General features: G+C 39.3%; 1 protein-coding gene across 4 annotated transcripts in view; it reads right to left on the reverse strand.

The window, feature by feature from the left end:
* Nucleotides 1–3,547: 3,547 nt before the first annotated feature.
* Nucleotides 3,548–14,578, reverse strand: part of LOC137240530 (ankyrin-1) — a 30,914-nt gene continuing 19,883 nt past the window's right edge. For all 4 annotated transcript variants that reach the window (XM_067766954.1, XM_067766953.1, XM_067766951.1 and 1 more), the window contains 2 exons: nucleotides 6,831–7,587; nucleotides 3,548–4,249 (listed from right to left, as the gene is read on the reverse strand). In XM_067766954.1, the coding sequence (XP_067623055.1) occupies nucleotides 3,915–4,249; nucleotides 6,831–7,587 (1,092 nt within the window). In that variant the 3' untranslated portion in view covers nucleotides 3,548–3,914. The remainder of the gene's footprint in view (nucleotides 4,250–6,830; nucleotides 7,588–14,578) is intronic.

A 14,578-nucleotide genomic window follows, 5' to 3' on the forward strand; every position in this document is an offset into this window, starting at 1 on the left:
AAAGAGTAGAATAACTCCTGCCAATAACCCTCTATAAATCTCTTATCTTACCTGCCCTGGTCAGAATTGCCATCTCGTAGGACATCATAATTTTAAAAGTGTTAGTTGAAAGCATTGCGATGGGTCATAATTGAAACTAGTACCGTCTCATAATGTGATAGTTCTGCGCTAGTGCGGAACTAGAGCGACTCGCTGCAGAATTATCTAATATACATATGCCTTCCATCTATCACTGAACACAAGATTTTATTCAACTACTTAAAACTAATCAATGGAAATATTACCAAATTAAAATATAAAAAAATTCGCATAGAAAAATCATCCACTTAATTTTGTGTGAAAAGTAAGGTTATATTTTCAAAAAGATTATTCATATGTAGTATATCAAACAATTTTTTTTTTTATTAACAATTTAATTTCAAATGCAATCTTGAATTGGGGTAACTCTATATTGTAAAAGGATTACCTAAGGCACACTTGAAATGTGCCGATTCTAACGTCAAATTGTAGTTTTATATTCTAATATTCACTTAAGGCCTAGTTTTTCAGTGATAGTTTAAAATCTAGTTAAAGTTAACTACAGTTTGACCTTGTCACTTTCTGCGATGACATAAAGCTTTGCTGCTGATCTCAGCTTAACCGACTGAATACCAATCATCTCTAACTGGAGTTTAAACCCGCCCTGTAAAACTGGGCATATGTCTCACATTTTTCATAGATGGACACCCTGTACTACGTTTGAAATGTATTAAAAATAAAATTTGATTATTTCCCATTTGCAATTCAAAATTATGTTTCAGCTCATTTGAGTTCCATTGCCTTTTGAAATGCATTCAAATGGTTTGATTGTAGTGCAAAGTGCCCACCTATTGTATTTTTTACTTAAACTTATTTTAAAGATTAACGATTAACAGCTTCAATGCTGGGTTTACATTGAACGCTTTTTTGCTTTGCTTCGCCTGACAGAGTTCAATGTATGGCCGCACATATATCTTGCTAGACAAAGTTTGTGGAATGTAAAGCAAGGCAAAAAGTAAATATATAAAAGGTCAAAGCAAAGTAACGCGGCACAAGAGTTCTTTGTAAATCCGACGTAATTGTTTGTACCCATCAAAAATGCTCGGTCAAGCCTTTTATTTACTGTTTACAAAATTTTTTCTTAATTAAATTACCAAATTATTTAAAGTGTAATGAAAGTGGTCTTGAATGGCCCATGTTTCAAATTTTTGTCGAAATTCGTAAAAACCTGCAAATTTTTGTTACCTACACTCAAGGCGAATTCAGTTTGGTACTTTCTACACAACGTCTTGGTACAGCAGAATGTCAGGAAAACGAAATCGATGCAAATTTCTTTTGATCCAAAGCGAATACAGTACAAGGTGGTGTTATCGTATCAGCTGACTGCTTATTCTTGCGATTTTCCAGACAAAATGTGGTACAAGTCATGGCGGAACGATACAAGGTGGCAGCATGGGACAGCTGATCATACCCTTTTTTTATTTGGTTTGATACATCAACTTTCGGCGTAGTACGATTTTGACATTTGTCCATCGAATTTACAAAAACAAAATACATGGCATTTTTATTTATGTATGTAGGTATGTCACCATGCTGCCACCTTGTATCGTTCCGTCATGGTACAAGTTGGCAGTTTATGCTAATTTTTTTTTGACTTGACATAAGGCTGCGCGAAAATTAGGTGGAATACGATTTGCCTTGCTTTGGAGTTGAGATGTTGCTGTACGGCGAATTGAGTTGAACTCGCTTTGGGTGATAGATCACATGCATAACGGAACGATACAAGGTGACAGCATGGTGAAATACCTACAAACATAAATGAAAATTCAATGTATTTTGTTTTTGTAAATTCGATGGACAAATGTCAAAATCGTACTGCGCCGAAAGTTGATGTATCAAATCAAATAAAAAAGGGTATGATCAGCTGTCCCATGCTGCCACCTTGTATCGTTCCGCCATGATCACATGTGAATGCTGATTACTGGATGCAAGGCGAGTTCAGTACCAGGTGATGTTATCCCAATAGCTGATTGCTTCTTCTTGATTATTTTCCACACAACACATTGTACTACATGTCAGTTAATCGAAATCAATGAAAATTTTCTTTTGGCTTCACGTTCTCCTGCACGGCGAATTGGTTGAATTCGCTTTGCCACCACCTGGTATGGATTCGCCTTGGCTGGATGCTATTGGGATTTTCTAGAACAAAATCTGGTATCACAAAATGGCCGTCTCATAAAGTCCGTTAAGTCAATTTAAATCGTCTTCTTACCATTTTAAACACATGCAGAGGCAGCAAGTAAAATCTAGTTTAACCCTTTCTGAGGTGCGCTGCTTAGTGCACCTAACATTCTCAAGCATACTAGGCTGTGCACCTTCCCAATCATTAGTTGATAGCTTTTTTTCTCTACCGCCTTCCACCAGACAAATATTGGTCAACTGACTGAATTGTACATACTGTGCATGACATACAATGACAGTCCCCCGTTCCACCCGAAGGCATTTTTACAGGTATTTTATGCTGCCAGAACGTTTTTTCATCTCCTCTTATCATTCTTACACCTGATTAATTGTCCCCCAAACTTCCTAGTTCCATGGAACTTGGGGTTGCCAGAGTCCCGGCTGCTAAAGAAACAGGATTCGCCACTGGTAGGTGAGTTTGACAGTTGGGTTGGAGAAGCTATAATTTGCGCTGGAAGCCCATTGAAAGGGTTGCGCTACAGAGCACATTGAATCATTTGGGTATTTTAGTAGCCTCTTACGACATGTATACCTACCGCGGGTATAGGCTAGCTTTTTTATATCTTGCCGACGCTTGTCGTTCTCTTCAATGACATAACTTCAATGCGCTGCCGAGGTACTGTATTTTAATAGTACCTGTACTTAAGTAGTTGCTACCTAGTACGCTCTCGATATGGACGAATCGACAGAAATTGAATGTTAAGCGCATTACTGTGCTTATAAACGCTGGGCTCTGGACCCTCGCCATAAAAACATCTTGCGAGGATCATGGAAAGACGTCCCCTAGAGCGCCACTCTAACAGTTTTGCAAATTCATTTGGTTTTCTACAGGAATTAGATAAATTCTTCTGCTCGAAAAGAAAGTTTCGATACGGAGCTTTGAACAAATAGTTAGATTAGTAGCGCGGCGACGTCTACAGTACCTCATCCAAGCCAAGCACCCTCAGGAAATCCAGAATGGCACTTGGCCTTAGGGATGTATGTGCCTATCTTCTAACATCAGCAATACGATAATCGTTAGTCTTCTTCTCGCAATAGCATCGCACTTCAGAAGGGTATGTTCTGCAACGCCATCTTTTCTTTCTTAGATCCGATAGAGCTCACTAGAACATAAGCCCAGTTTGTTTGTGTGACCCTTAAGCTACGGTGCTCTATGAGTATGCTTATTAAAATATACAGTCTGGTTTTTGGGACATAATCAAGTTTTGTGTTTTATCTCACCCGTACTACCTTTACCGGCCGCTTTTAATCTTTTTTGGTTGCTGAGATGCTTCTGCTTTAGCTCTGCGCACTGTAATACTTTTGAGGATCTTATCCCAACTCTAGGACGAATTATCCCACGTGAATGTGCCTCCCAATTCTCATCTTTAGAAAGCTGCATGAGGAGGATCTTTTCTCTACCTTCGTATATGATACATTTCACGACTTACTGTCAATCTCCTTCTTCTCCTTAGTTTATGTGGGCTTTTTTAACTCTCCTATTTTTTTACAGAACAAACAAGCGTGGAGAGGTGTCTTATAACAACAACATTCGCAATACCACAATACTGATAGGTACAATCAATTACTTTGAAGCCATGCTCTAACTATTAAACAACCTAATAACCTATTTCTTAATCTATTGATTTAACAGCCTTTAACTTTTGTTTATCTTGCTAACCTCCACCATCCGAATTGCAAGTATTTTTCATCACACATGCACAATCATCGAACTCAATTACGTATTTTTGTAATACTTTCGGTATCTCAAGTACATTTATCATTCGACTCAAACTAGAATCTTGCTTCGTTGTTGGATATCGTTGTCTAACCACAACCGAACAATTGAGTAGGCTTATCAACTGATTTCTTATCACAATGCGACTCAGGGATTGCAGGGATAAAGGTGTAACACACAAACGAAACATTTCCAGCTCGAAGTAACGACGTTCGGCGCTCCAAGTATTAGGGAATGGAGGACGTAGAAAAGGAAATTTAAAACCAGCACGAACTAGAAATAGAAGAAAACAAGTCTTAGGTAAACATAAGAACGTAAAATATTTGTAAATTTAGAACGAATTTGAGTGGAAAATTTCAAATCATGGAAACGTAATTTACCGCTGTATAGATAGCAGAGTTGAAGTAACTTCTTTCCGTGACTGCGACTGAACTTAATACAAAAGCAAAATGGCATTCCTTTACATACATATGTACATTGCCGTGGAAGCTTTCCAATCCCAAGATTTTTGCACCACCATGGCAATAAGCTAGCGTGAGGCCCGCCTGCCCTGGAGTTGGTTTCCTCTACTGCGAGCTTAGGGTATTTGACTTTACGAACGGGGCTCGTCTTTTTGCTTTTGGTAGATATCTCTGAGGACCTCTTTGTGATTTTTTCTACATACGGCTGAGTTTTGAGGAGCCGTATTTCCTCATAATGTTTGCGGATATGACTTCTTAAGTCTCTGGAAGGCGGGACCTCTTCAATCAGAAGCCTTTTGAAATGCCTAGGTTTCTGGGTACTCAGCAGAAACTGTTTGTTCAGCATTTCATTTCTCTCCTTAATGGTGAGTACTCTCGCTTCACTGTGTAAATGTTGTTCTTGGGATATGAGAATACAACCCATAGCGGTTCTGAGAGCAGTGTTTTGACAGTCAAATCCCAAATCGCTCCGATACATAGAACAGACTGCCGTGGGAAGTACACTCGTCTCCTCCTCAGACACTGTCTTACAGTTCATGATGCCAGGCTAAGGGTCTATTTTTTCTTCCGCTAGCTCTTCAGTGCTGAAATGAGTATTTGGGCGGCCACCGTGGTTTGGTGATAGCGTGCTCTCCCTACCAAAACGAAGGTTCTGGGTTCAAGTCCGGTCAAAGTAACATCGCAAATTAAAAAAAAAAAGTTTTTTGAAATAGAAAAAAGTTTTTCCAAGGTGGAGTCGCCCCTCGGCAGTGATTTGGCAAATAATCCGAGTTTATTTCTGTCTTGAAAAACTTCCAAGTGAAAATTCATCTGCCTTAAAGATGGCATTCGTAGTCGGCATAGAACACGTAGGTCCCGTCCCGCCAATTTGTGGGAAAAATTGAAAGGAGCAATCATTCATTTTATCTTTTACATAGGTGCTTCCTAAACCATGCCTGCTGTTCTCATCCTGCCTTGAGATTTGCGTTTAAACACCGAATTTGCGCACACTGGATCCAGAAACCGTTCCCCACGATGATGACCATGGATCTTGGATCAGCGCAACGTGAAACGAACTTTACTCAAGAATTAGCAGGAATCCGCTCGACGCCACTTTACTGTGTTGGAAGTTAATTTTAAGACTTCCAGCAACATTGAGCCGCTTGAGCCCCTCCAACAATTCCACCACTACTCTTACGACATGGTGTTTTGCTGCAAGTTTAAATTTCTCGAAGTCCTCTGCTATCTCCACTGATTTTAGCGTATAATGGTTGTTGAGTTCACAAGAAAGGCAATCCCGCAAACTACGGAATCAGCTTGATTTATATCGCATAAAAGGCTCTAACTGGCGTAATGACTAAAGCTCATAGTCAAAAAACTGATTGGACCTTATCAGTGTGGCATTAGACTTGGTTAATCTATTATTGACAAGATTTTCACGATGCACCAAATCCTGGAGAAGACTCACGACAAGAAAATCGACACTCGCCATCTTTTCTTCGACTTCAAAGCAGCACTTCACAGCGCGAAAAGAAGTCATTCGAAACCATACGAGGCTTCAGACAAGGCGACTCTCTTTCGAACGATTTCTTTAAGAGACCGTCTGGGGGAGACCTTCACTGAGTTGGGAGAGGCAGCTGGAGGAAGACTTGACCTCACTTGATGCTCCCAATTTGCATCAGTTATCGCGAAACCGCGATAGCTGCCGTTACTTTTACGAAACAGCCAAAATCGCTGAGGCAATTAAGCACCAATTAATAATGGTGATGAATGATTGTTGACCTTATGTTACTGAACGCTCCCCAAGACATTCTGCCAAACTCTCGCAACAACATATGCTCCCATTCCTTGTTGATTTGGGGGATGGTGTACTGACCTTCCTCCGTCACGCGAAGTATCTTCCTGTTCCTTGTCGATATATTAGGGATCTGATGGGGTATCAGGTTTAGTTTTGCGCTCTGGCTTCACCACACGTGGTATCCATACCATGGCTTTTGGTACTGTGTGGACTGTGCTCTATATTTAACTGTGCCTATGTTCTGGTCTTTGAAGTTCTGAAACAATTCTCTTCAGCCATTCTATGGTTGCGTATGGGTACAGCTCATCAACTTAACCTCATTTTACCATCCCATTGTTTTGAAGGATAGCGGTTTATTTGATTCATCACGCCATATTTTGATCATAATACTAATCAGCTCCTCTTCTACATATCTCTACGTTTCAGTAGACATCTCACCATTTCGTTTGCTGCAATCTATTAGTGCCACAGTCAGACATTGCTTCGTCACTTCATTCGGTGACAACCGGCGTAACAGCGGTACCCCATTTAGAATCTCCGTGTAACCTTTTCCCCACTAATCGTTGTGCTAGACCTCCTTAATCTTCTTTTACATTTTCCGCTTTGGTTAACTTACCCAATAATTTGGCAAATTCCAAACAACCCGTCACATTTGTGGATCGCAAATTATTCACCACATGATCTCGACACACTTGTGATATGTCAACGCCCTCTTTAACCAAAAATTCAGCGATATCAAATTTATGCAACATAATAGCGCGTGCCAATGGCGTCTGACAATATGGGATGTAACATGACCACGAGAGCGATGTAAACGAAGCAGACATCCAACGTCCTTCGCTATGTGCGAATAATATTCGTGCAATCGGTTTGAAATCCTGCACCGTATCAATATATTGTACTGCTATTAGCAACTCATTTTCAATACAATCCACAATAGCGGCGCCTTGTGATTGTTGTACAGCAGCAACATGCAACAAAAATTCCAGCATATCCGTCTTTTGGCTTAGTATTGCGAGTAGTATGGGCGTAACGCCATCTTTATTGCGCACATTCAAACTATCACCATAACTTATTAACGTCTCCGCCATATCAGACATATTGTAGCGCACACAGTGATGTAGCAGGTAATGTGATGTGATGCGACGCGCACCACGTTGCAGTAAGCGATTCACCAGTGGTACGTTATTTTGTAGAACGGCATAATAGAGTGCAGTTCGTCCTTCCTTATCTTGCAGGTTAATGCGAGCTCCACGTTCAATAAGCATTGTGGCTACACCATCGAGATCATTGGCTATGGCGCTCATTAGCGGCGTTTGATCGATATCATCCGTTTCATTGATATTTGCATTTGTTTGCATGATGATATTGATCTTAAATGAAGAAGAAAGAGTAAAGTAAAGGAATGTTGAAACATATGTGCGTTATTTGAAGGTTTTTACAGCTGGTACTCCTACATAGGAGGTCAATTTGCATTGTGCTTTCAACCTGATGTTTTTTTATACTCAGTTGAGCAGAGCTCACAGAGTATATTAAGTTTGATTGGATAACGGTTGGTTGTACAGGTATAAAGGAATCGAAATAGATATAGACTTCCATATATCAAAATCATCAGGATCGAAAACAAATTTGATTGAGCCATGTCCGTCCGTCCGTTAACACGATAACTTGAGTAAATTTTGAGGTATCTTGATGAAATTTGGTATGTAGGTTCCTGAGCACTCATCTCAGATCGCTATTTAAAATGAACGATATCGGACTATAACCACGCCCACTTTTTCGATATCGAAAATTTTGAAAAACCGAAAAAGTGCAATAATTCATTACGAAAGACAGATAAAGCGATGAAATTTGGTAGGTGAGTTGAACTTATGACGCAGAATAGAAAATTAGTAAAATTTTGGACAATGGGTGTGGCACCGCCCACTTTTAAAAGAAGGTAATTTAAAACTTTTGCAAGCTTTAATTTGGCAGTCGTTGAAGATATCATGATGAAATTTGGCAGGAACGTTACTCCTATTACTATATGTACGCTTAATAAAAATTAGAAAAATCGGAGAAGGACCACGCCGACTTTAAAAAAAAAATTTTTTTAAAGTAAAATTTTAACAAAAAATTTAATATCTTTACAGTATATAAGTAAATTATGTCAACATTCAACTCCAGTAATGATATGGTGCAACAAAATACAAAAATAATAGAAAATTTCAAAATGGGCGTGGTTCCGCCCTTTTTCATTTAATTTGTCTAGGATACTTTTAATGCCATAAGTCGAACAAAAATTTTCCAATCCTTTTGAAATTTGGTAGGGGCATAGATTTTATGACGTTAACTGTTTTCTGTGAAAATGGGCGAAATCGGTTGAAGTCTCGCCCAGTTTTTATACACAGTCGTCCGTCTGTCCTTCCGCATGGCCGTTAACACGATAACTAGAGCAAAAATCGACATATCTTTACTGAACTTAGTTCACGTACTTACTTGAACGCACTTTATCTTGGTATAAAAAATGAACGAAATCCGACTATGACCACGCCCACTTTTTCGATATCGAAAATTACGGAAAATGAAAAAAATGCCATAATTCTACACCAAATACGAAAAAAGAGATGAAAATGGTAATTGGATTGGTTTATTGACGCGAAATGTAATTGTAGACCATATTAAGTAGAAGAAAATGAAAAAGTTCTGCAGGGCGAAATAAAAAAACCTTGAAATCTTGGCAGGAATACTGTTCGTGGTATTATATATATAAATAAATTAGCGGTATCCAACAGATGATGTTCTGGGTCACCCTGGTCCACATTTTGGTCGATATCTGGAAAACGCCTCCACATATACAACTACCACCACTCCCTTTTAAAACTCTCATTAATACCTTTAATTTGATACCAATATCGTACAAACACATTCTAGAGTCACCCCTGGTCCGCCTTTATGGCGATATCTCGAAAAGGCGTCCACCTATAGAACTAAGCCCCACGCCCTTTTAAAATACTCATTAACACCTTTCATTTGATACCCATATCGTACAAACAAATTCTAGAGTCAACCCTGATCCACCTTTATGGCGATATCCCTAAATGGCGTCCACCAATAGAACTATGGCCCACTCCCTCATAAAATACTCTTTAATGCCTTTCATTTGATACGCATGTCATACAAACACATTCCAGGGTTTCCCCCGGTACATTTTCCTACATGGTTATTTTCCCTTATGTTGTCACCATAGCTCTCAACTGAGTATGTAATGTTCGGTTACACCCGAACTTAACCTTCCTTACTTGTTTTCGTCTGTATTTAATTAGCGAGACTTGCTCATATTGCTTTATACAATTGAAGCGGAGCCGCGAATAACGTTTTAAAATCCAATTTTTGGAAAACGTGTTTTTTTGCAGATTTCCGTTACTCTTACTCTCTTGCATCTCTAAAGCATCAAATAAGTTAAAATTACGTACTAAAGAGCAATTAAAAAGCAATTAGAAGAAGTCAGTCCGTGGAAGAACGTTTTAAGTCACACGCAAAATGATACGATTGCAGTTGTTGCAGGTAATTGATACGTGTAACAGAGGTACAAAAAGGAAATGTAATGTTGAAAATTGGAAAGATATTAAAAACAAAAAGTTAAGAAATAGTGGAAATGCATATACAACCAGGACAAACAAAAGTATCCCTCAAAAAAAAAAAAAAACGCTCCAGAACAAGTAATGTGGAAAAACGTTTTAAGTGCACTTGCTGTAATTTTTATTTTATTTATTGTTTATATTTAGTTTGTTTGTTTAAATTTAGTGTTGGTCAAATGAAGTACTATTGGCCTAAGAAGTACGCAGAGTTCTATAAATCGATCTGCAGTAAATAAAGATAGTATATAAATCCCTTACTTGAAAGAGCACCATTGCATGATGGTTTTTCGCCCACCTTATGTAAAAGTGACCGTGAAAACACTCGGAAATTAATATTTAAAAAGAAGTAAACAAAAAAGATAGGTTGGAAAGTTATTGTGTAAATGGGCTCAAAGCAAACAAAGCTTTATTCACAGTTGTTTGAATATTTTCATTTCTGTTTTGAACACATTTTTGTTTTGATGCCGAATTAAGTTTTTGTATGAAATAAGTAAACTGTAAGCATTCTATAATATGCTCTTTATTTAAAAAACAAACCAATACATATTTTTTTGCGATAGTAACATTTTAAATCCGTTCCACAAACCATATTGCTCAGTGGAACAACGTTTTAAAAACCATTAGTACAGATGCTGTGTATAATGGAAAAACGTTTTAACTGCTGTCGCGCTTGGGATATGAAACGTTTTTCCACTGAAAAAAGTTTTAAAATGACCGCTTACTTGTAATTCGAAATTCAAATTCCTCAATTTTTTTATATAAGTTATTAATGTCATTGTTTTGGACAAGCCAACAATACAGGAACAAAAAACAATCACAAAGCCTCTAAAAAACGATTTTGTCATTTACAACGTTATTCGCGGCTCCGCTTCAATTGTTTCTCTAATATAAATAACAAAACCCTTATGTTTTTCTCTAGGAAAGCCCTTCCCATATCGAGCTGTTCTATATGCTATGATGTGTCCGAACTCTTGGGGCCTTTCGGCAGCTGCACTTCTGACCAGTCTGTGCGCTAGCTCGAAAGCATTTACCAAGGAACCCAGGCTAAACTAATGAGGTTTATACGTGCATTTTTCGAAGGTCAATTTAATTACTACATATATTTGTGGGTTGACATATTGGCATAAATTATATTATTCCTATGTTAATTTTTAACATTTTAAGACAATATGCAATAGGTCAACTTACAAATAAGAACTACTAATCTGTAAGTATGTATGAGCAAATCGGAACCCAATCCTCACTTTCTTGTGATAGATTTATTCCCGATGATTTGCGTGGTTCATATCTGCAGTAAAAAATCGTTACTTCTGCTTTCACAGCGATTTAGTCGCCGCTGCTTCTCATGCATTTCTCTGCGCTCCATTTCGGCATGCATCAATCGCGTCATCACTAAGAACGCCGTTTTACTCACCGCTGTCCAACATTGTATGTCTCTGTACATTAGGAGAAAGCTCCTCTCCATTCGTACCATTCTAGTATATTCCGAACTAACATGAAGGTCCATTGCCCTTTCCTCTATTCTTCCCGCTTTTCTTAGCATCTTGAGAGATCAGCCGATTCCAATGCCATATAGATCGGTCATTTCACGTAACAGTAAATCTGCTGGAACTTTTCGAGATAAAACCAGAATCCCGTCGTCGGACACCGTCATATAGCCGTAATACTGTAGGCTGTTAGTATATCTTTTTGATGGATCATTTTAGATCCGTGCCATACTGAGGCTGCATATAATATCATTGAGCTAGTTACGTTGGATAATAGCTGACGGGTGGCTTTGCCTGGGCCGCTGATGTTGGGCATTATTATCATTAGGGCTCAGCAAACTCTATATACTTCCTTTCCCAACGCCCTGAATGAAGTGCTTTACCCCTTAATATTTCAAGAAAAGCTTTGACTTTATTTCATAATCTCAGGACTAACTTATCCACAGATCGCTTTAAGGTCACCAACACCACTTCTGTCTTATTGCTAGCCATTTTCAGCTCCATGTTTGTCCGCCATTCCTTAATTCTTCCCACGGCGTCCTTATATAATGCTTGAAGAAGATCCAGTTTCTTGGCCACTGCTAATACGTCAATATCATCTGCACAGCCGATAATATGCGTGCTTCCGGGAAGGTCGATTTGTAGCACACCATCATACATCACATCCCATAGCGTTGGCCCCAGAACAGAACCCTGAGGGACACCGCCAGTGGTGTTGTGCTTTCTTGGTCCCTCATCCGTAGAAAAGTGGTTTACTCTGTGACTGAAATAGCTACCAGTTATTCTGAGCAGGTAAGCAGATGTGCCGAAGTTTTGTAGCGCTGTCATTATCTGCATCCAGTTCGCGGTGTTAAAAGCATTTCTTATATCCAAATGAATCAGTGCAGCAGCTTTCTTTTATTTTGACCTCTGGTTGTGGCTTCACGGGCTATGTTGACAACTGTTTGTATTGCATCTATCGTGGATCTTGATTTTCGAAATCCAAACTGACTGTTTTTAAGAAGCCACCTGGGATGTCCATGGTCTGCTGCAGACGCTCACTGATAATACGCTTGAGTATCTTTCCTAGTTATCGAATCCAACATACAAAGCGGCCTGTATTAGGATGGCTTTAATTTTAGCCATCATCGTTCTGTAAGCCAATCCCCAAGGATCAACGTCGGCACTCTCCATTAGTTTCTTGAAGCACGCTTTTTGCTCTTTTTTATAGCGTTCAAACGCTGTTCTTTGGGCTTTGTAGGTACTTTAAGCTCACCATATCGTGGCTATTCGTCGTTTCACCAGTATACAGGAGTTCGATTTACTTTGGCCGACTTTTTGGCATGGAAGCATCACACATTGTACTTAATGCCTTAGATATTGTAACCGACAAGTCCTCCGTATGTGTCTTTCGTATTGTGGCATCATTCCAAACAACATCAAATCCTTCCTGGTGATGACGGGCTTCCATCCTTAGCCCTGTCATCGGCAATTATTTTATTCTTTAACTCTTTCATCTCCAAAGCCGATTCGATGTGCGATACCTTGATAACGGACGCCAATCGCTTAATTTCCGCGTGTATGTTATTACGCCTTTTAAAAAATTCAATCAATGGATTTTTTAAATATCTATAAATATCTCGATCCCTCACATTTGGAAAAAAAGATTACCCCACATATTAAAACTTAAAAGAACCCTTGACTATTTTCACAGTTTGAGGACTCTAAGTTATCTGGAAATTACTTAAAACTCGCAAGCAAGTGCAGACTATTTTTTAAAAGTCGAAGCGAAAGTGTTTTCCCTCTTGCGGCACCGGCATCGGGTTCTGAAGTATATTGTAGGTTTCAAGACTCTAGCTTAATATAAAGTTAGGCAAAAATTCATTGCAAATTTCCCAATTTTGTGCCTTATTTAAGAGAAGTAAAAAAGAACCTACATATTATCCGATGTCATACCTCACACCTACCTGGATTAACAGGGAGCTAACTCAAAAACCTGAAATTTCGAAGCTAAGAGTACCTCCAGGTTTTCCACTTCCATATCTACCGAACTATATACGCGATGCACGAATACCTCCACCTATCAAAATGAAGGTTGCATTGGGACATATGGAGCTGGCAGTTTCTTGTTGGGCGATATGTCCTGCACGCGAAGAGTTTCCACACGATACTAACCACCATCCTTTGTAAGAGCATACTTCTTAGAACTAACCCCAGCGGTTTAGGAGGCTTAGAATATTCACGCGGTAGGTATGCCTTTCGTAATAGGTTACTAAAATACCGAATTGATTCAAGGGGTTGTGTAGCGCAACCCAATCAAGGGGTTGCCAGCGCAATATAAAGCTTCCCCAACCCAATTGTTAGCCTCACCTACCCGTGGCGAATCCTGCTTCTTTAACTGAATCTCGGTGGTGGGAGTGCGGAATGGCCTAGAAGGTTTCATGTGGTCATACCAAATCGTTCCCGAGATGACCGGGCTAGTTCCCTAATGGTGCTTGTTACCTGATCTGCATCTGGCAAAGGACCATAAATATTGATAACACTCCCCAAGGCCTTGTTGTTGTTGTAGCGATAAGGTTACTCCCCGAAAGCTATGGGGAGTGTTATCGAACAGATGGTCCTTTTCCGGATACGCTCGGTAACACAGCACCATTAAGGTGCTAGCCCGACCATCTCGGGAACGATTTATATGGCCACATTAAGCCTTCAGGCCATCCCTCCCTCCCAACCCCCAAGCTCCTAATGGTCACCAGAGCCTCGTCTATTAGTGAAACGGGATTCGCCGCTCGAAGGTGAGGTTGGAGAAGCTATATATTGCGCTACACAAACCCTTGAATCCATCCCCTTCGGGGAGTGTCCTTATCGCTACATCATCAACAATAACAACAACAACCGTAAGTTAATCTCTATAACAAAGAAAGGCACGTTTCGAACAAACTGCTGTTGAGCGATACTTTGACCACATGTATCACATCTGTTCAGGAAGACAGCTTGTGTTTAGGAACGATACGTGGAGCCAACTATCAAATCGGACAATTAGTCTAACATTATTTTCACACTTTACCAAAATATTTAAATGACAAATTTGATTCCTAAAGAACACTCCTAAATGTCATAAAACTCGCGAACCAGCATTGAGTGAATGTTGCAGGAAAATGTATGATGAATAAAGTCACACAAAAAGCCAACCTGTTAGGTAGTTCAGAATGCTTAACGGAGTACTCAACATAATGTCAGAACTAACAATGTTTGTGTTAAAAGAGAACTAACAAAAAGAG

The sequence above is a fragment of the Eurosta solidaginis genome, chromosome 2, assembly GCF_040869045.1.
Source record: "Eurosta solidaginis isolate ZX-2024a chromosome 2, ASM4086904v1, whole genome shotgun sequence".
Classification (NCBI taxonomy): Eukaryota; Metazoa; Arthropoda; class Insecta; order Diptera; family Tephritidae; genus Eurosta; species Eurosta solidaginis.